The sequence below is a fragment of the Lissotriton vulgaris genome, chromosome 10 (genome assembly GCF_964263255.1).
Source record: "Lissotriton vulgaris chromosome 10, aLisVul1.2, whole genome shotgun sequence".
Lineage (NCBI taxonomy): Eukaryota > Metazoa > Chordata > Amphibia > Caudata > Salamandridae > Lissotriton > Lissotriton vulgaris.
In genome coordinates, this window is record NC_141698.1 from 585,452,345 (window position 1) to 585,475,108 (window position 22,764).

The 22,764-nt window shown below is 45.9% G+C and overlaps 1 protein-coding gene across 1 annotated transcript in view; it reads left to right on the forward strand.

Moving 5' to 3' along the window:
- RRN3 (RNA polymerase I transcription factor RRN3) overlaps positions 1-22,764 on the forward strand; it is a 546,972-nt gene that overhangs the window by 470,096 nt on the left and 54,112 nt on the right. Inside the window, exon 17 of the mRNA XM_086941427.1 lies at positions 9,920-10,007. Coding sequence (XP_086797553.1) covers positions 9,920-10,007 — 88 coding nt within the window. The remainder of the gene's footprint in view (positions 1-9,919; positions 10,008-22,764) is intronic.

Sequence of the window (22,764 nt, forward strand, 5' to 3'; positions counted from 1 at the left end):
GTCTCCATCTAAATAGGTATCAGTCTAGGAATCTGCACACAAGCGATAACCAATTTTTTGGGGCTATACTTCAGCCAGTGCTGAAGGGAACTAAAGCAAGTAATGTCAGCGTGCAAAGGTGGGGGCTTTATAGGCCAGTGGAGGACGTTGATGTGCAACCATCTGTGCTACCTACCAGCGCACTGAGGTACTGCTCAAAATAGTGTTTCTGGATCCAGTCCGACTGCTGAGAAATATTCTATCTGCAGTAAGGTAGTCTCTACCAGAAAAGACGTTATCAAAGACACGTCATTTGTTATTCATGCGTTGAGATTGAGCAGTGGCATTTGATGGCATTTAATTTTTTTAATTTGCCACCTAAAATTGTGTATGTCATTCTGGTAGCCAGAATCCCCTCCACAAGGTCTATTTCTGCCGGCGCTGGGACAGTTCTGTGGCCTGGTGTGGGGTCAGCAGGACAGACCCTTTGCAAGCCAAGCTGTCAGATGTTTTGTTATTTGTTTAGTCTTTGTCCCAACAAGACCTTGCTTAAATAGCCTTTCAGGATGCTTTTTCTTAAATGATTCAGAAAAGGGGGTGGTGATGAACAGAGTCTGAATTAAGCAGACCACTCTTACCCAGTCCAAAGATCAGGGCTTGATCCATCACCGTTATTTATCTCACTGCACCATCCCAGCTCAGAACCTGGCTATATGCAAATCAGTCTGTCCCTGGCCCAGTGCATCATGGGAACAGGGCAGACTAAACTACCAAGCCAATTCTTCACCAGAAAGGAGACAAGCTACCGGGGACCGGTTTCTGGCATTTCAGCTGTCTTCGGCCCGGCTTGCTTGAATCCTGATGGTGCAGTGAGAAAGGGACTCATGTCTGAGTATACCCTGCCACACCTATAGTGGCCAAAAACGATTCAGAAAAGGGGGTGGTGATGAACAGAGTGTCTGAATTAAGCAGACCACTCTTACCCAGTCCAAAGATCAGGGCTTGATCCATCACCGTTGCATCTTCTGTTACATCCTAAACAGCAGGCACATTCCCCACTCCAGTTGTGTCCCTTCAGAGATACTAAGCTTTTGTCCTCTGCTTGGTATGCTGTCATTGGTGTGGATGTGTCTCCTAATGTCCACCTCTCCGCCATATCGTGTGGATTGTTTCAGTTTATGGTCCAATGCTGTGTGGATAATACCTCAAGCTGGTGGAAAGAGACCTCACCCCTACTGATGACATATGTATTGCCTATGTCTGAGAAGGGACTATTATTTAGCTATAGGGAGCCCCATCTACATCAGTAACCTTTCCTCTTTGCTAGTGTTACAGCCTATACTGTTAGCAGGGTGCCCACTACTGGGCAGCACAACAGGTGTGTTGTTGTTAAGGCACCTACATCAGAAACAAAGACATTAACCTTTGTGTCAGGGTGGGTTGAAAGGTATTTTAGTAGGTGGCAATTTCCACTTAAGTAAAAGAAAAGAGTGGTAATTCTGCTTTTTCTAATCATAGTTCTCAAACTTAACTTTGACATGAGGGTAGAAAGTTTGAAGTCCTTTTTAGGTAACCATCATACACCAGCGCCATACTCTGAGCAATGGACAACGTCTTAGTCCTGTCCAGCAACAAGCATTTGGCGTTAATACTTGTTTGGTGCATCATTGGAAGGATTGTAGTAGCACTCTTGGTTTCCATTCACTGTCCACACAACATAACAAATAATTCCTTCAGGCAAACCACAATGTTGATTTTCGATCTTGAATAATAAAGCAACTAAAAAAAGAACTTCTTCCAATGTTTAGGTCTGGCTACAGCCAGGTTTGGGTGTGGACCTCGGGTCATTAGTTCGCCACAGTAAGAAGTACAGAGAGAGAGACGACTTTGGAGTAGCTCCTTTCAGACATTGGCTTTCAAGTGTTTTTCATTGCTTGTTAGTACTACCTGAATGGGCTTCAATCAAAGTTGTGGCATTTCGTGAATAGTTGCTTTTTCGTCCCCTATGTGTTCCTGTTCGATTTACTTCCTGGCGAATCAAGTAATCCTTTTATTAGATTGCTGATGTAACGTGTGGTTTGTAATTGAGTTCGTGTGTGGTCTTTGATGTATCTGCTGGAGATGATTTTTTAGATTTTTTATTGTTAGCTAATGGTTTTTGTTTTGGAAGTGCATGCAGTTTGTATGTTATAAAAAGGCATTGCTTAATCTGTTGTGCATTGATTTGTTTTACTTTGCTGGCATGACAACAAGTTGTATTTACAGCTTTTTCTGTTCACAAAGTAATCGTATTTGCGCATGTAAGCCTTCTTAAAGATCAAACGGAGATACTGCCCCTTTGTCAAAATTATCTACTAAGCAACATTTTGCTGTGTATTTCATGTAAGTTCATCATATACAACACAACTTCATGTTTAGACTCCTTTTCATAACACTATCCTTGGAAGTTCTACCTCAACATAGTTAATGCAGTCTGTTCAGCAAAGGTGCCTTACTCCCAGCGTCCATATGTAACTCCAGTTTTAGCCAAAACCTTTTTTTTTTAACTTTTAGAATTAGAATTTTGCAGCTGAATCAAGTTATCTCCTAATGGGGCACATCTTGTTCAAAGCCCCCTTGTTGACCAATGTGAACTGTTAGGATGAGACCCTTTTTTTAATTCTTTTGTTCAGCGTTTGCACCAAGACATAAATTACCATAGCTGTTGTCCTCATTAAGAGCCACAGGTGTCCACATTTAAAAATTGCTCTGGAGACACTGACATTTCCCACACATTAAGATGGTGACCACTGTGGCCAGTTCCCATCATCCTGCCTGGTTCACCAGAAGATGGAAGGTCGGCTTTTAATGATTATTACTGTGGTATCCGTTTTTATATAATACATTTTATTAAGAGAAATAACCCTTGGAATAAGTACATTATAACAGTACAGCACCCCTATGAGCATTAAGTGCAGGCTACCATATTACAACATTCCATCAATACATAGTGCATACAGGCTGTGGGGGAGAGAGAAACAGAGCCACGCCATAGAAGGCACAAGCTATTGCAGAGAACTCTCCCATCATAACTGTACATAATCTTCTAGTATCGTATCATCCCGAATTCTGTTTTTGACCTTCCCTGCACGGCGTTCTATCAGCAGCCCGATCTCCAACCTCAGCAACGTTCGAGGCCTTATCACTCTGTTCTACATCATGCGTAAGTAGGTATGTTCTAAATGGGACCCAGATATCACTGGGTCTAGAGACATCTGCAAGCAAATCTGAGTAGAATTCGAGCTGTTCATTGCAGTATAACATGTCCTATTACCAGTGTTTAAATTTGGGAGACGCCCTCTGCCTCATCAGCAATCCACTGCCTTTTCGCTAGGAGGACTAGTGCTGTGAATCGTGTGGGGGCGAGCGGTGCAATCCATATCCCAGTAATGCAACAACGGGATCCATTGGTAACCTGCAGTCAGCCATATCTGACAGTGCGGATAGCACCATCGTCCAATACCTATAAACAGCACCGTATGACCAAGCTAGGTGGAAAACCCAGCTCTCAGGCAGCCACACCTGTTGCATCTCGCTTCTTCTCATAAACGGAACCTGTGAAGCAGAATATTGCAAAAGCAGCTCCTGGATAACCCCATGCCCATCTGTCGGCAGACATAGGAACATAGTTGTCACCCAACCCCTTCCCAATTTCCTTTGACATTCTGCACGCGCTGGTCTGAGGGGCACTGTGGTATCCTTCTAAAGTGTTGTTTTGTTATCACTGTATTGGTGGTTTTATGGGTTGTACCCTCAATAAACATTTGTATGTATGTTTGTAGCCCGCAATAATAATTCTTTGTGGATTTTCTTTTCTAGGACTGGCAACCACACACACATATTTGTACATCTATTAACAAACACTTCCCCTAACAAAAAGCCAAACCTCTTGGGTATGCTAATGCTTGCTTAATAATGACGGCCCTGTAAGAAATGTTGACACACTGAAAGGATTTGAGGCTTTAACAAATTTTTATCTACTTCCTTGAGGTTCCTGGAACTTAACCTCAAGTGATGACAATAGTTAGACTGATAATTCATTGTGTTCAGATGTGTCAGTACTGTAGTGTGAGGCGTATGCTTCCTATGAATAGGTTTTATAATTTTAAATTATCATGTGCCTATCTGTAGACATATAGTCACCTGACAAGGCCTTTAAAAAATAATTTAACAACTTTAACTTCTGGCTGCGATTCTAGGGACCCTACCTTTTCTTCAAATTCCTCTTGATATGATTGATTGAGTATGACCCTAGATTTCCTACTCTTAGCAATCAGATATTTGACCCAAGCTCCTGATCAAATGGTATAGCACACTACCATTGGTCATATTGAACTTGAAACAACATTTTTTTTTTCAGCTTCAAAAAATGTAGCTTCTTTATTCTCTAAACATAAATACAAATAAAAGTAGTTATTGAGCAAAAAAATTGGTACAGGGAATAAAATTACCTTAAAACACGTAAAACCTTGTTGGTAGGAAGAAACAATCATATACTTCCAAAATGCTCGCAATTTAAGAGGAATGTTTATGGTTGCAGTCACGTAACATCAAGAGGTAGTATTGAGGGAAAAAAAATCTAAAAATGTTGTGTAGTTAACCTTGCCTATAGTTTTCAATTGTCAGAAATGATCCCTTTATTAAAGATGTTTAAGGTTTGTAAGTGAGTTATTAAGGATTCTGCCTTTGATAAAAGTATGTCCCATTGAAACAACTTTTTTTATTATGTGAAAAAACGAGGTTCGTAATAAAAAGGGAAGAAGTGCAATACCATTAGAGTGGCCTAATGTTGGTTGGCTACTGTGCTCTTCTTTGAAACTCTCGTTTTTTTAAAGGCATAAAATCCTAATTAGAGATATATATTTTTTTCTTTTTACAGAAGCATGGCTGGTGTGGGAGTCCAGGTCAAATAGGACTTTGGGCCAGTAAACTATATTTATTTTCACACAAGTGCACAGCTGATATGCAGCTGTCTTACAGCACTTTGACAACATCTTACCCTCACCCTATGGTTTCTTGAAGGGTCAATATCTGTTCCCTCCAGTGATTCGTGGCATGTGAGGGAGACCATTTGAAAAAAATATTTTCTTGACCACACTTGGCCAACCTTTGTTTTTTTGGACAATGTTCTTTGTGTAATTATTTTTTCTTCATTTGGATCACTAGTGCAGCAACACTAAAAACCTCTACTCTTGTTGGTATTGTTAATTAAAAACGATATGTAATTAAATGATTATTTTTTCATAACTAGCGTATAGATAAGTATTTTGGTTGTTTCTTCCTTTCATTCCTAAACTTTTACCATTGTTCTTATTCCTTTTGTGTATTGTCCAATTCCTTTTTAGGGCTCGACCTCTGCCAATGCGCTTGCGCATTGCAGATGTCGAGACATATTGGGCTTAACGAGAGCTTAACCAAACGGGCGATTTGATGCTGTGCCAGTGAAAAAAGCGTGTGCACGCATCAAAGCCACCAGCCTCCCTCCCACAAGCTTCCCCCAGCGTGCGCTCTGGCATTTCTCCTCCCCTAATTATTCACTGCCCACGGCCGACGTCACATCAAAGGCTGCTGCTCCCCGTGCGTCTCGTCACCCTTACTCTCCCCTATTCTTCCCTTCTTGCCTCTCTCCGCCCCCCCCTCCCCACCACAGCATTGCCGAGGGCTTGTTTCACGTGTTGGCTTTGGTTGCACATCCTATTTTACATTTGTACAGTGTTGACTTCGCTGTCTATAGATTTAGCATTGCTTTGTGTAGTTGTTTGGCTCCATACACATGGAGATTGTCCGTTGTCGTGGATTTTGCTTGGCCTACGGATGTGCTTACATAAGTCTTGTATAGCTCAGTCTTGTTATCGGGCTGTGTTTATAGATTTTGTTTGGCTTAATATGCATGTGTAGTTCCTTCTGACTGTACAAGTTTTACATATGTCTCCTTGTCCTAGGTGGATTTTGACCTTTTCCCAATGCCTGCACAAATAGTATAGCTTTAATGTGTGATTCGACTTTGTGCGTTAGAAGTGTGAGTTAAGCCTAGACGGCCATTGCAAAATCTCTTGTTACGAGAAAAAAAATCTTAAAGGGGTTAGAGCCCTGGCATTACTTACCTTTACTTATTACTAGTTGTTTCCCACGTTACTCGTGTTTCCTTTCTTCCTGTTGGTCAGTGCCTCCTCCCTCCAGCTTCCTGCTTGGCTTCATGTCTTTCTTCTTGCTGTGGCGCCTGGCTCAAGTAATGTTTTCGGCATCCAGTGTCCTTCCATAGGCCTTGCACTTGTAATATCCATGTTTTTTTTTACTGTCCAGCGTCCACATTCTATTTTGTTGCTTGCCTGTCCCTACCACGACCTCACGTCTGTCGCTGCATGCTTCTTCCCCTTCGTTGCTGGCCTGTCTCTCACTACCTAGATCCTGTCACTGCATGCCCCTTCCCCACCCCATTGCTAATTGCCTCCCTCAATCATAGCTTGTTTTATATAGCGCAGATTCCACTGGAAGGACTTGGAGTGATTTAGATGAGCACCAGTTACATTGCAGAAGGACACATCATTTTTCAGGCAAGGGGCAGCTATTTGATTTGCCCAGAATTACAGGATGTTGATCTGGTGCCAAAACTCTAATCTGGTTCCCCAGTTTCAAAGTTAGCACCTCTGGCTGTAACACAAGTCTGTCCATGCTCCGCGTTCCAGCTAGCTACACTTTGGCACGCTAGTAACTTCACTGGGCATTAAGTATAGGAAAAATAACAATTTAAACTTCTTTGTAACTGCATAGCTTAAAGTAAAAAAAAGCGATATGACACGATCTGACCACATTTTTTTTATTTTATTTTACATTAAGCTATGTAGCACAGCAGCTTGTACTGCTGTGCAAAAAAATCAGGCTCCATTTGCTGAATTCTAGACTCCCTCCTCCATTGCCCAGAGGCGCTGACAACCCTCCGCCATCGCCTGCTCTTTACACTCGCCATGACACATGAGCACGCTTTGCCTCTAATTCGAGGGGAGGAGGCTGACACCCTGTCCCCAGCAGGCCGCCTCCTCGCCAGACTGCGCTGTTTACTGTAGCTGCCGCTTGTTTTCACTTTTTAGAAACGCTGAAAACAAACCGGACGTGTTTATCCAATATTTTACTTCCTGAGGCGTAAAATCTTCTGCGCAGAAACACTATTCTCACCAAACAATAGTGAGTAAAGATACTCCACTGCCCACAACAGAAGAACTGAAATGAGGGATGTGCAGCCCTCTTATCTCTCCGCTCTCCTTACTCTCACCACTCTCCCCTCCCTCTCTCACCTCCCTCTCACCTCAATCTCCCCTCTCCTCACTATCCCCACTCTCCCCTCTCACCACTCTCCTCTCACCACTCTCCCCTCTCCCCTCTCTCCCCCTCTCTCCCCCTCACTCCCCTCTCCCCTCCCTCTCCTCACTCTCCCCTCTCCTCACTCTCCAATCCCTCTCTCCCCTCCCTCTTTCCCCTCTCTCCTTCACTCCCCTCTCTCCCCACTCTCCTCACTCCCCTCTCTCCTCTCCATCTCCCCTCTCCTCACTCTCCCCTCTCCTCACTCAACCCTCTCCTCACTCAACCCTCTCCTCACTCAACCATCTCCTCACTCAACCCTCTCCTCACTCAACCCTCTCCTCACTCAACCCTCTCCTCACTCAACCCTCTCCTCACTCAACCCTCTCCTCACTCTCCCCTCTCCTTACTCTCCTCTCTCCCCTCTCCTTACTCTCCTCTCTCCCCTCTCCTTACTCTCCTCTCTCCCCTCTCCTTACTCTCCTCTCTCCCCTCTCCTTACTCTCCTCTCTCCCCTCTCTTCTCTTATCTACTCTCTACCCTCTTACCTCTCTCGTCCCGCTCCCCTCAGCCCCACCACAGCATCACTCAGGGGCACCACAACATCACTATGCGCCACTACAGCATCACTGAATGCCACAGCATTACTCATCGCCACCACAGCATCATTCAGCACCACCCCAGCATCACTCAGCACCACTCACCATCACCACATCACCACTCAGCATCACCCCAGCATCACTCAGCACCACCACAGCACCACTCATCATCACCACATCATCACTAATCATCACCACATCATCACTCAGCGCTACCCCAGCATAACTCAGAAACACCACATTATCACTCAGCACCACCACATTATCACTCAGCGCCACCCCAGCATCACTCAGCACCACCACAGCATCACTCAGCGCAACCACAGCATCACACAGCGCAACCACAGCATCACTCAGCGCAACCACAGCATCACTCAGCATAACCACAGCATCACTCAGCGCAACCACAGCATCACTCAGCACCACCACAGCATCACTCAGCACCACCCCAGCATCACTAAGTGCCACCCCAGCATCACTCAGTGCCACCCCAGCATCACTCAGCACAACCACAGCATCACTCAGCACCACCCCAGTATCACTCAGCACCACCCCAGTATCACTCAGCATCACCACGGCATCACTCAGCACCACCACAGCAACACTCAGCGTAACCACAGCACCACTCAGCGCAATCACAGCATCACTCAGCGCAACCACAGCACCACTCAGCGTAACCACAGCACCACTCAGCGCAACCACAGCACCACTCAGCGCAACCACAGCACCACTCAGCGCAACAACAGCATCACTCAGCGCAACCACAGCATCACTCAGCGCAACCACAGCATCACTCAGCGCAACCACAGCATCACTCAGCCCAACCACAGCATCACTCAGCCCAACCACAGCCTCACTCAGCCCAACCACAGCCTCACTCAGCCCAACCACAGCCTCACTCAGCCCAACCACAGCCTCACTCAGCCCAACCACAGCATCACTCAGCCCAACCACAGCATCACTCAGCCCAACCACAGCATCACTCAGCCCAACCACAGCATCACTCAGCGTAACCACAGCATCACTCAGCGCAACCACAGCATCACTGGTTCAAATATGTTCTTTCAATGTTTCAAGCTGTTTTCAAGCTTTTACGCTTTATTACAAATCACAAAAAGATGTTAATATTTCACTTCTGTTCTTGGATTTTCGTCACAATAAAAAACACTGAACATAATCTTCACAAAAGTTATTTACAAAAGTTTAAGCTATTGCCATTACAAATTAAATAAATTATTTAAGTATTAATTATTAAAAAAAATTAAAAGCCATTGTTATTTGTAATATCAATACATCTAAGTCACGTAAATACAAAACATGTTGCATTACAAATGTTATAGGTGTCACATTTGCGAAAGTTATAACTATTGGCATTGTAAATGACAAAGCTATTAATTTAGCTATTTAAAAAAAATAACACATAAATAAACAAACAAATCATTTATAAGACCAATAGCTCAAACGTTACTAATGCGAGCCCTATTGGATTTCCAATGCTTGTTTCTCTTATTTCTTATTACTACATTCCTCTCTTAAATGACTATTTTAGTTTTGCTTTAGACTTCGGTTCTTTAGTGTCCTTGTTAAGATTGGATGACAATGCTGATGGGTTCATGCTTGTCTTTTTGGTCGATTGGTAGCAGATACCTGCTCGTTCAAGCTCCCATCTTAACTTTCTACCTCAACTCCACTCTGCTAGGCATCTGTACGACTATCTAGTGCCAGGAATTCCCTGCTGCTTGTGATACGTGATTAATACACTATTATACATGTGCTTCTCTTGGTATGTCAGCTGATTCCAATGGCTCTTGGTTTATGAATATCTAACCCTTGTCAAGAGTCAACACTGGCTATTATTATCACCTTTAATCTATTAATACACTGTCCATCCTTAATTTAGGTAAATGGTTTCTTTACTTCTTGTTGGGTGACATAATGTCTTAATTTTAAAACAATTAACTGCTTCAAATGTTACTTAATGCCCTCAACTTGAATTTTCTATCTAGATCAAAGAAGGTAATCGAGCCCTTGTACCAAATTTGGGATGAGTCATGTACTGAAGACCTGCAGAATTTTCAGAATCCAATTGAAAAGGTAATTGCTAGCAGTGGTTTTGTTGCTATAGACTGAAAGCCAATTTGTAGTACTTAGGAGCCAAAACATCTAATAGCGTTGAAATATTGGTAAGTATTTCCTGCGTTGTACAGATTTTGAGGAAACTCGCATACAAACTGCAAGCTCTTTCATGGTATAACGCCAACTGATATTCTTTAGGTGCCAGAGATTGTTAACTTATTTTAATTTAATTAGATTTCAATAAACAAAACTGAAAGACCAAAGCGAATTGGTATTTTATATTAGTACACTATAATGAAATACAGATATATTCAGATAAGGCAAACTCCAGTTTATGCCACGCTCCACTCTGTTAGCTATCCTTCTGAGATGTAACGGAGATAATGGCGTGCTTCTGTGTCTCCCTATTAATGAGGCAGTTGCATTGTAGATTCCCCAATTCTGCCTAAATCTTAGTTCTCTTTGAGTACATCTGTTCTTCAAATGACAATTTATTGATGGCTTATTTTTCCTGGTCATTGGTGTCTGGATGTGTAGTCTCTCTCCAGTTGCGTGCAGGCTGGAGGCAAGCAATCCAGAAAGGGAAGGAAAACAAAATTGCACTTAATTCTAGGTTTTCCCCCTATCAAGATCAATGGTTGTCCTATATTATTGGGTGTCAATCTGCTACAGATATTTTTCAAAAATTAAATCCCAAGGCATGGCATCTGGAGCGGACATCTGGTACATAAGGCCTCTGTTTACTAATCTTATCCTGTGTAATGTAAAGGTCTTATAAACAATAGTGCTGTCATATAAGTGTGGTGATTGATGTTCCTGAATAGCCCATAGAAAGAGATTGATTAAATGTCTCATCTTGATTCGTTGCCAGTTGGACCATTTTGTGACCAATTGCAGCAGCTGGTCATCCAGTGCGTTAATGATAACTTAATAATAAGTTTATAATTTTCAGTAACTATTGACAGATTTTTGTCAAACAACCTGGATCTAGCTTAATCCTGATCAATACAAGACTTTCTCTAATTTATAAATGCTTGCAGAATTTGCGATAATTAATGCTAAATTCTTTAGCTATAGTCGAAAATATTGGTATACCCTGAACATGACACATAAGAATATCACAATTGAATTAGATTGTATAAAGTGATTATATATATCTTAAAACTCAGTAGCTATGATGGGTTATTCCATAGTGGTTGATAGCCATGCTGGTTCAGAATTTTATAAAAATATGGATGTCTTGACAGATAGGAGACCATTGTATTGATAAACTCAAATTTAACATGTTATGTGTGTTTTTTATATTGGAAAACAAGAATTAAAAATAACATATGTGGGGGTCTTAGGGTGAAAATGTTGTTGACATATCATGTACTTTTTCGGCGGCACATTTGGCTAGAGCTACCAGTAGCAGAACAACAGATTACGAAGCACATATCCTCCCTTTTCCAAGGGAGGTGGAGTAAACAAAGACTTGCCAAGATCTTCTATGGCCCATTTCTTTATTGCTGAGATGGATGGTATCAAGGGATATGAAGTACATTGGTTGTTCTGTCTCTGTTCGGTCAATTAGTATTGCTGCAAGATTAAATTCGGTCTTTGCTGGTGATAAACGTATACTGCCAAAAAGTCCCAAACTACATGATTATTGTGTTGATATTGTAAGCTGCACATAAGAGTGAAATGGGACAATAGGAATTAAGTAGGCTATTTATTTTTAGGAAGGCTATAAGTCAAGCAAGGTTCCAAGAAGACTGAATTGATGCTCCTCGTAAGATTTCATGGATTAATTCAAAGAAATAGAGTGCAGGTTAATTTGTGATTAATGTATATACACTTCACTGAGTATGACATCTGTACCAGCTGCTTTTTCTTGTGGAACTGAATGGAGGTTTTCTAGCAGTATTTGAGCAGTTAATGATTCTTGTTGCCCCAAAGTTGATGTTGGCAAAAAATGTAAAAAGGCACTACCAGAAGTATTCTTTTCAATATGGTTATCGAATGAGGTAGTATGATTTCTATTTAAAAACAGGAAAAGCATCAGCATTATTAGGAGTTGGGCATCATGATTCATAATTAATAAAATGGTATTCTGATAGATACATCTGCCGTGTGGATTCCTCACCTTGTGAATATCCCCCTTGCGTCAGCAACATTCGGAAATACTTTTTGTAGCTTCGCGCCGACGTGGACGCGGACGTCACAGAGACACGGCTCCGCTCGCGACTCCGCTCGCGACTCCGCTGACGTCACCGACGCCTACAATAGGCCCACGCCGGCGTGATGACATCAGTTCCCTTTTTTCCGCGTCGTCGACGCTAACGGTTTTCAGGGATCGTGCTGTAGCTTTTCAGTAACTTTGTTGCTATTTACCTGTTATTCTGTATAACTTCTTATTCTTCGAGATGTCGTCGAAGAAGACTGGTTTCAAGGCTTGCGGCAAATGTGGCAAGACTATGTCCATCACCGATCCACATGACTGCTGTGTCTGGTGTTTAAGCTCCGACCATGACGTCGAGGACTGTGCTTGCTGCAAGAAGATGACTTTGAAGGCGCTGAGAGAGAGAGAGGCGAAACTCCTTGTGGCTAAGCTTAAGAGTAAGAAGGAAAAGAAATCTTCGAAGTCTCGAACTCATCGTTCGAGGTCGAGGTCGAGGTCTCGATCGAGGTCACGCTCGGAGTCGTCTTCAGCTCACGCTTCGAAGTCTTCGAGGAAGAAGCACAAGAAGAGGAGCCACGAGTCACGTCATCGCTCCGGAAAAGACTCTGGTTCGAGACCGAAGTCCCAGGTTAAGCTCCTGAGTAAAGAGGTGGTGGTTTCGGAGTCGGAGCATGTCTCTGTTGGTGAGGCTTCACAACCAGGTTCGCCCGAGTCACAGGAGCAGGTCCATTCTCCAGTTCCATCCAATCCTTCTGGTCAGGAGGATGAAGGTGAGGAGCAGGGGGCTGGTGAAGTCGAGGTTCCGGTGCCTGCGGGTTCGTCGACCCCGGTTCCAGGACTCGTTGAAGAGGTTGACGTCGTCTCGACTCCGCCTCCTCAGGAACGACCAAGAGATTCTTATCCTGAGTTTCCAGCTCCAGGTCAGGATCCATCTCAGTTTCTGAACGCCATGTTTGGTGTCTATTCTAGGGCAATGTTCCCGTCTGGTGCACCTGTTGGTCCCACGGGTCCTATGGCTTTCAACTTGGGTGTTCCCCAAGCTTACGCCCCTGCGCCCTTCATGCCTTTTATGCCGGCTATACCACCGCATTGGCATTTTCCGACACCTCCGGTGTCGTCGACGCCGAAGCGCTCGACGCCGACTCCGTTGACGCCAGTCACATCGACGCCGATGCTTACGACTCCGAGGCAAGATTCTGTCCGACCTCGAGCTGAGAAGCCTCGTCCGACGTCTGGTTCGACGCCGGCTCCGGCGCCGTCGGAGTCGATTCCGAACCCGTTGGCTTCGGTTGCGAAGGAAAGGTCTCGGAGAAGGGCTCAGAGACTCCTGGAAGAAGATAGGTATCAGTATTCAGATACTGAGGAAGGAGAGTTACGGGATTCTGAGGATCCTTTTGAGGATTTGTGTGAGGCCAGTGGGCTTGAACTTTCACCTGAATGGGAGTTGGCTTCAGTTTCTAATGTGCCATCAAAGGATGTGGTGCCTTATCACACTGTTATTAAAAAAGCAGCGAGCCTTTTGAACATTACTCTTCCTACTGCTGACTATAAGCCTAACATCTTGACTGAGGTTCTTCATTCTCCCTCGTCAGTAGTTGAGCCTGTGTTACCTTTCAACGAGGCCTTGACTGAGTCCATCTATGAGGTTTGGAAGAAGCCTTTGTCTGCTCCTGCAGTTTCAAGAACAGTTGCGAGGAGGTACAGAGTGGCACCTGAGGACCCTGCGTTTTTATCTATTCATCCCTTGCCTGAGAGTTTGGTGGTGCAGGCTGCTTGCTCTAAGAAGTCTGCTGGAGCTTTCCCGCAGGTTCCTGGGGACAAGGAGTCCAGGAAGCAAGATCAGGGTGCCAGGAAGGTCTTCTCATCAGCCAGTATGGCTTTAAAGTCAACCAATGCAATGTGCCTGATGGGGAGGTATATCCATGCCTTGATGGATTCTGTCAAGCAGCTAGTTCCGAAAATTCCTGAAGATGACCGGAAGGATTTTCAGGAGGTGATTTCAGACACTCAAGCAGCTGCGAGACAGGTGATTCAGAGTGGCCTGGACACTGCTGATTCGGTGGCAAGGGTCATGGGTTCATCTGTGGCCACCAGGAGGGCCGCCTGGCTTAAGTCATCAGAGTTCTCTGCGGACGTCCAGTCTGCTTTGTTGGACTTGCCTTTTGATGGCTCAGGATTGTTTGGCAAGAAGGCTGATGCTGCCTTGGAACGTTTTCAGGACAGTAGGGCTACTGCAAAGTCCTTGGGTCTTCAGTCCAGAGGAACTACTGGTAAACGCTTCAGGGGGTTTGGAAGATCTTCCTTTCGCTCTTACAGACCTTCCCAGCAGCAGCCTCAGCAGCAACAAAATACGCTGTACAAGTCGTACAGGGGCAGACAAAGATCCCGCCCTAGAGGTCGTCAATCCTCCTCCTCCTCCTCCTCTCCTTCCCAACCCCCAGCCAATGCAGCAAAGCAGCCCTAGATCCGCCATTCCGGATCATGTGGGCCCAGTGGGGGGTCGGCTTACTCATTTCCTACAAGATTGGGAATTAATTACATCAGATCTTTGGGTTCTCAATCTTGTAGGGAATGGGTATGCACTTCCTTTCCGGGAATTCCCTCCCAATTACTCTCCTTGCCAGGGTTATTGTTCGGAGGACCACCTGCTTCGCCTGCAGGAAGAAGTCCTGGCTCTTTTCAGAAAAGGTGCGATAGAGGTGGTTCCAGAGCAGGAAAGGTGTCAGGGGTGCTACTCCCGGTATTTCCTGATCCCCAAGAAAGATGGCAGGCTTCGGCCTATCCTGGATCTCAGGATCTTGCACCTTTACCTGAAACAGGAAAAGTTCAAGATGCTCACTCTTGCACAGGTTCTTCAAGCGCTGCTGGAAGAAGACTGGATGGTGTCAATCGACTTGCAGGATGCGTATTTTCATATTCCCATCCTGAAGTCGCACAGAAAGTATCTCCGTTTTACGGTGGGGTCACAACACTACCAGTTTGTGGTTCTTCCGTTTGGTCTTACTACTGCGCCTCGAGTCTTCACCAAGGTGATGGCGGTGGTGGCAGCTCATCTCAGGAGATCGGGGATACATGTGTTTCCGTATCTAGACGACTGGCTGATCAAAGCGGAGTCGCCGGAGAAGGTGCTCCATCATCTGCAGGAGACAACTCAGTTGTTGCACAGGTTGGGTTTTTCGATAAATGTACCCAAATCTCACCTGGTGCCCTCACAGCGCAACCTGTTTATAGGTGCGGTACTGGACACTACTGTATGTCGCGCATTCCTTCCCCCTCAAAGGATTCGCGACATTCAGGAGATGATTCCTTTGTTTTTCCCTGGAGCGGTTGTTCCAGTCCTGAAGGTCCTTCGCCTGCTCGGTCTGATGGCTTCATGCATCCTGTTGGTCAACCATGCACGCTGGCACATGAGGGCGCTCCAGTGGTGCCTCCGCAGGCAGTGGTATCAGCACAACAGAGATCTCAGGGAGTCAGTGAAGATCTCCAGAGAAACTGCAGCGGATCTGTCTTGGTGGAGTGTGGAAGGCAATCTGTCTCAAGGAAAGCCTTTTCAGATTCCTCCTTCGGTTGCCACAGTAATATCGGACGCTTCCACCCTCGGGTGGGGTGCTCATCTGGGGGACCTGGAGGTCAAAGGTCTTTGGTCTCCAGAGGAAAGGTTGCTTCACATCAACCTTCTGGAATTGCGAGCAATAAGTCTGGCGCTCAAGGCCTTCCTCCCTTCCCTTCGCGGTCAGTCAGTCCAAGTCCTAACGGACAACACGACCGCGATGTGGTACATCAACAAACAGGGAGGAGTAGGGTCGCAGTGTCTCTGCAGAGAGGCTCTGCGTCTCTGGTCCTGGGTTCAGGACCATCAGATTTGTCTGACGGCAAATCATCTGGCCGGAGTTCAGAACGTTCGTGCAGACAGTCTCAGTCGGCAGTTCTCTGCCGATCACGAGTGGAGGCTCCATCCAGAGGTAGTTCACGACATCTTTAGGATGTGGGGGACTCCTCGCGTGGACCTGTTCGCCACTCACGAGAATGCTCACTGCCTGTCATTCTGCAGCCTCCAGTTTCCGATGCAGGGAGCCTTGGGGGATGCGTTTCAGTTGAGTTGGGGCTCGCAACTCCTTTACGCGTTTCCTCCCATACCCTTGATTCCTCGGGTTCTGAGGAAAATTCGCCAAGACCGGGCCCGAGTCATATTGATTGCCCCGGATTGGCCAAGAAGGGTGTGGTACTCAGACCTTCTCCACCTCTCCTCTCACCCACCGCTCCGTCTCCCTTTCAGGGCAGATCTCCTCTCTCAGATGGGGGGGCAGGTTCTACACCCCCACCTCCAGACCTTACACCTTCATGCCTGGAGATTGAACGGGGCAACCTGATTTCTTTTTCTCTCCCTCACGATGTGGTGGATGTCATTTTGTCTGCCAGGCGTGACTCCACTAAGTCCATCTATTCTTATAGGTGGTCTAAGTTTGTTGTTTGGTGCAGGGAGAAGTCTATAGACCCCTTGAGGGCCCATTTATCTGATGTTCTCCAGTTTGTCCTTTCCCTAGCACAGCAGGGTCTGGCTGTTGCCACGGTGAAGGGTTATTTGTAAGCGCTGTCGGCGTTTATCTGTTTGCCTGACCAGCCTTCTCTGTTTAAATCTCCTATAGTTTTGAGGTTTTTGAAGGGCCTCACTAATAGGTTCCCTCCTATCCCTTTTATTGTGCCTCAGTGGGATTTGAATCTAGTTCCGACATTTTTAATGGGTGCTCCTTTTGAGCCTCTTCACAAATGTCCCATGAGGCTCCTGACTTTCAAAACTGTTTTCCTCGTTGCAATAACCTCGACAAGGAGGGTTAGTGAGCTTCAAGCTCTTAGTTCCAAGCCCCCATTCCTGTCCATTCATGCTGATCGAATGGTTCTTAGGACCAGGGCTGCTTTTCTGCCGAAGGTGGTGACTTCTTTCCACCTTGGTCAATCCGTTACCCTTCCTACCTTTTATCCTCCCCTACACCCTTCCAAGGAGGAGGAGAGATTACACCGTCTTGACCCCAAGAGGGCGGTGTCTTTTTATTTGGACAGAACTAGAGACTGTCGCATGGATGACCAGCCATTTATTGGCTTTGCTGGCTGCAAGAAGGGAAGAGCGGTCCATAAGAGGACTTTGTCGAGATGGATCGTCCTCTGCATTAAGATCTGCTACTCTTTGGCCGGTAAGGAACCTCCAGAGGGCATAAGGGCTCATTCAACTAGAGCTAAGTCTTCGACCTCTGCATTGGCTACAGGCGTGCCTGTAGAGGATATTTGTAGGGCCGCAACTTGGTCTTACCTCCACACTTTCGCGAAGCACTATTGCTTGGATACCGAAGTGAGGAGGGACGGTCATTTTGCGCGCTCTGTCCTTCAGGATTTCCTGGTCTAGAAGAGTGGACACCCTCCTCCGGGAGTGGGGACTGCTGTGGGACTCTATTCACAAGGTGAGGAATCCACACGGCAGATGTATCTATCAGAAGAACAAGTTACTTACCTTCGGTAACGCTTTTTCTGGTAGATACAATATCTGCCTGTGGATTCCTCACTGACCCACCCGCCTCCCCGTTGTCCACTCTTCTTTGCCAGAGTATCTCTAATGGATTGTTTTATTGTAATATGTTTATTTGCATTTGCTTCACACTGTGTGTGTTACTTTTATTTCTATACTGTGTATATTGTGTACATTACTACTGTCATCGGTCCGTCCGTGTGCCTCGAAGGCACGGAAAAAAGGGCGGAACTGATGTCATCACGCCGGCGTGGGCCTATTGTAGGCGTCGGTGACGTCAGCGGAGTCGCGAGCGGAGCCGTGTCTCTGTGACGTCCACGTCGGCGCGAAGCTACAAAAAGAATTTCCGAATGTTGCTGACGCAAGGGGGATATTCACAAGGTGAGGAATCCACAGGCAGATATTGTATCTCCCAGAAAAAGCGTTACCGAAGGTAAGTAACTTGTTCTTCTGGCATATGCTACGTAGAGCCTGTGTATCCAGGATTGACCTTGCTATGGCACAGTGTTCAAAGGAGAAATATCTGGACTTAAGCGGTTGCACTGTGGTTTTTAGTATGGCCTGATTTAATATGAGATCAAATAAAAGCCAGATCATACCCAATAACTTGGTGTTGTGGATGTTTTTATTGTATTTATAGATTATTCTTTTTTTTAAAAAATTAGGCTTGCTTCTCTATAATTCTTCTTCTTTTTATGCTGTTAGGTGTTGCAAGGAGTGTATTGAAAGATGAAGCTGTGAATGGCAGCTTTCATCGCAAGCCATACAATGTTATTAGCTGTTTAATGACTATTTGTTTCTAAGAAATGTCTTACAAAAATCTTAATTGTGCTTGTATGTACTTTGCAAATGCATTAGGACACTATGAATATCCAATGAAGCAGATCTTGGGTACAGCCTATTGGTCTTAGTTCTAAGGTAACAAAAGAGGAATCAAAAGCTCATGTTGAGTGACGGGTGACTTTATTATTTTTTTTTAACTTCTATTTTAGCATTGTACATATTTTAGAAAGAAATATATCCTCAAATGTTGTGATTGGTGGAAGAGTAAAGTATGTAAGCCCTCTCCTGGGGTTGTCTCCACCATCTCCATGGGTCTATTATATCTAATGAGTCCATAAATAGCTTAATGGAGCAATACCATCCTATGCCATTGCCTTGATTGGGGGACACTAGCCTTTTACAGTCAAACTATGCTGGGTTTAAATATGTACGCTCTTGCTTTATTTTATTTTGTGTTGGTGGTGCATTTAAATCCCTCAACCTTAAGGGTAGCTACTCTCAAATTAAGCATGTTTAGGGAGCCCCAGTGAGCTATCAGAACTATGAACTAAACTGCCCAACTCTCCCGCCCCTTTCCCCCTTTTGTCCCACTTCCCACCTTCCCAAACTCTCCTGTGTCCACCTGTCCCATCCCTCTCTGCCCTGGTATTGCATCTTCACCCCCTACCCTCTACAAGTTTGCCCTGCTTTACCAGTAGGCAGGGAACAGTCTAATTGCCTTTAGCTTGTTGCTTTGGTATGCAGTCTGTGAGGTGGAAATGGCAACCTGTAATCCTATCCCAATGTCAAGATAAAATTTGGGAAAAATGGAGGCGAGGTTGTAGGAAGGTGGATATCTGACTATGGTTACCCCCAACTTTTTGCCTGGTGTTTTGCTGGTTTTTCGACTTAGTTGACCTGGGACCCTCCTATTCAGGACCCCAGGCCCACTGCTCTCTCTGTAAAATGGATTCCATGTACCTTAGGTGCATTCCCAATTGGATACTGAATCACCTTATCAGTCCCTGTACAGTGTACCTTAGGTATCCAGGGCATAGGTGTACCCAGGGCCTACCAGGGGCTGAAGCATGTATTATGCCACCCCTGGCTGGCCATCCAAATCTGACACAACTGGCTGCACGACAGCTGGGGCAAGGTGGTGTAATCACCCTTTGCTTTAGGTATAGTATCTCTATACCTAACCCTAAAATGGACACATATATTCCTATCAGTCACTCCTATGGCAGGCCTTATCAATCCTGAAGGCAGAGTGCTTGGAATTATGTGAGATGGTGCTCTGGCATGAGCTGAGCCCGTTTGCAGCTTGCGGAACCAAGTCCTAATAGCTGTTCCATGATAACGCTATACCATATACTCTTAAGTGCATTATGAACCTCGCGGTCAAATGCTAACTTTGGCATAGGATTATCAAAACATGTCGAGTAAGGTGTCCTACGAATTTGAATACTAACCCCTCGCCAATTCTGGCGACGGGGTTAGCATTCCACCCTTCTAGAGGGACACGACATGTATGTAACTGTGAACCCCGGTTAAAGTTAACTCGAGCCTCAGCATCACAAAATGGATGCTGCCACCACAGACACAAGTCTGCCCTCCTGCTGCTGGGAGTCCTTCCAGCGAGGGAGGCTCGGACAAAGGGTTTCCTGCCTTGGGAGGTGCTAGCACCACCCCAGACAGGATTTTGTGTATTAGGTAGGACAGGGCTCAAAGGAATGAGACATGCCTGGGGCACACAAGGTGCCCCATGCATACACCCGTCAGAACCAGTTCCTGGGGCACTCCAGCCCCAGAGCTGGCGCAAGACCGGACAAAGGAAAGGGGGTGTAACCACCCCCCTTCCTGGTCCCACCCAGGGGAGGGACCTAGTCGTAGTGCAGCCCCCTTTAGCCGGATAACGGTAGGAGCTGGTCCCATTCCAAATTAGATTATCCTGATCAACTTCACAAGAAGAAACTCTGGACCTCGACGTTCTGCTCCACAGAAGACAGAAGGAATCTCCCCTGTGGGCAAGGAGTGTCCACCCTGCATCTGCAGGCACCATCAGCGTACCGCGACTTCCCTTTGTCGTCTTCCTGCTAAGGATCCAGACTTCAGAGCCCGCCGAGACCCAGATTCCCAGACCTCTCCGACCTCAACCCACATCTGCAGCAGAGCTGAGACCAGTGGGCGCGACGAGACACGTGGGACCGGCCATCTTGAAAGAAGCAGCACTTCGCTCCAGCACGACTTCCGAGGCCTCCTCGTCCAAGTGCTCCAGCTCCTGCAACGAAGATCAGCCCTCCAGCATCCACGAGATCTGCGTGGGGCCCTTCTGCCTGTTTGCTGCTCGACGCGTTGTCTGGTCACTTGCCGGCTGGCTAGTGACCTGCTAGACGACGAACACCGACAACTTTGCTGCGGGTCTGGTTGCTCCAGACTGGCCCTTGCTCCCTTCCAAAAGAGGAGCACCCCGGACCCTCCTGGTCCACTCCAGACGCCGTTTCCACTCACCGCGTGGGTTGCCTTTGCCAAGGCCTTTGGAACCCGAATCCGGAGACGACACCGCCGACAGCGAGAGCCTGCGTGGGACAGCTCGTGCCTCCATCCTGGTCGTCGAAGACATCACCTGGTCCACGTGGCTGCAGAGACAAGCATCCACCTTCACCTGATCGCGACGATGACATCTGGTTCCACTCCTGGTTCCACTCCAGTCACTGGCTAGTGACTTTGAACATTGTCCCCTCTGCTTTCAGGTTCTTCTCTTCACCAATCCACCCTTGGATTGCACCGGACATCTTCCTCCTGGTCGCCTGCAGCATCTTTCTTCAAGGCTCCATAGACTTCGACGCGGAAACCCGACACGACTTCGCACCTATGCACCCGCAGCCTGTGGGTGAGGTAACACGAGCATTTCGGTGCTCAAGGGTAGCTTGACTCTCCTAGTGTCCAGTTCCATTGTCGTTTCAGTCCTATCTAGTTAGGAACGTCCGTACTCACCTTTTCTTTAAACTGTACTGTCCATAGACGTTTGTACGCATCTCGCGTGTGAGTTCACACTCTGCACACGCGCTCCGTGGGCCTCCCATTACTTACCTCAAGTTAGTATAGCGTGGTCCCAGCGATCCTACAACCTCTGGACAGCTCCATTCCTTTAATTGACTTTCACATTCCATGTATCTAGTATATGGTTTGTCGTGCCCCTAGGGCACCATTGTAAATCGTGCAACTTAAACGTATTTTTCCTAAGAGTTTGTCATGTTCTTAGCCCTCTGACCTCATAAAGAGTTCATAGGTGTATGTTAGTTAATAAATAACTGTTTATTTTCATAACTACCTGTGTGGTGTCCTTTTCATTTGGTATTCAAAGGTTATATATGGTAAAACAGCTGGCTTCACATGCCATAAAGAGTTTAGCCTAAAGACTGCTTTTGTCCACGCTACTAGGATAGCTGGTCTATAAGGTTGACTTACAACCAATCACCATAAGAGTTGTTTGGACTGATACAAGGTGATCACTAGAACTAGTGAGCATCATATATCAGGCCAACTTCTCACATTGGTGTGCAGCGGTTGGGATTTGAGCTTGCTGTTGTTTTTACCAAATATAATCTGAGATATCATTTGAAAAATCACATAAGGTACCCTAGGTACATATAACAAGCTTAGAAATACTCTGATTTCTACTGAACCAGCTGTTGCAGTAGAAAGGGAGTAGCACACACTGACTACAACTCTTAGTAAGGGATCAGTAGGTAAACCCATAGTGTAGGTAAGTGCACCACTTACGCCTCACTAGAAAAGCATGTCTACCACAGGAGGGAACACAGAGGGCCCCCTTGTGGTTGATGACCTTCCACAGGTCACTTCCAGATATGCAGCTCTTAGCTTCCAGGAGATGAGACAGTTGTGTACCTCCAGGAAACTAAAACAGGGTTCTAACCTTACCACTCCTTTTCTGATAGGTCTCTTAGAGACATATGATGCCAGAAGGGCTTCTAACACAGGCCCCTCTAATCCAGATGGGAGCATGTCCCCCTTAGAGGGAACCTTGGGTGATCCTGACCTTAACCTCCACGAAACAGAAAGTGAAGAGGAGGAAGAGGAAAATGAGTTATCTGGGGATGAGGCAGAAAAAGGTCCAGTAGTAGTCAGTAGGCTCACCAGGACCAACTTAAGCATACATGAGAATGGAACTGGGGGACCCCCAGGCCTATCCTCAGGTAGGCTTAACCTTGGGAACAGGCGAGTTAGGTCTCACTCCAGAGGCTCTAACAGATCTGTTCATACCCATGTCTCTCAGGCCTCTTCTCAGAGAGGGATGACATCCCCTCAGA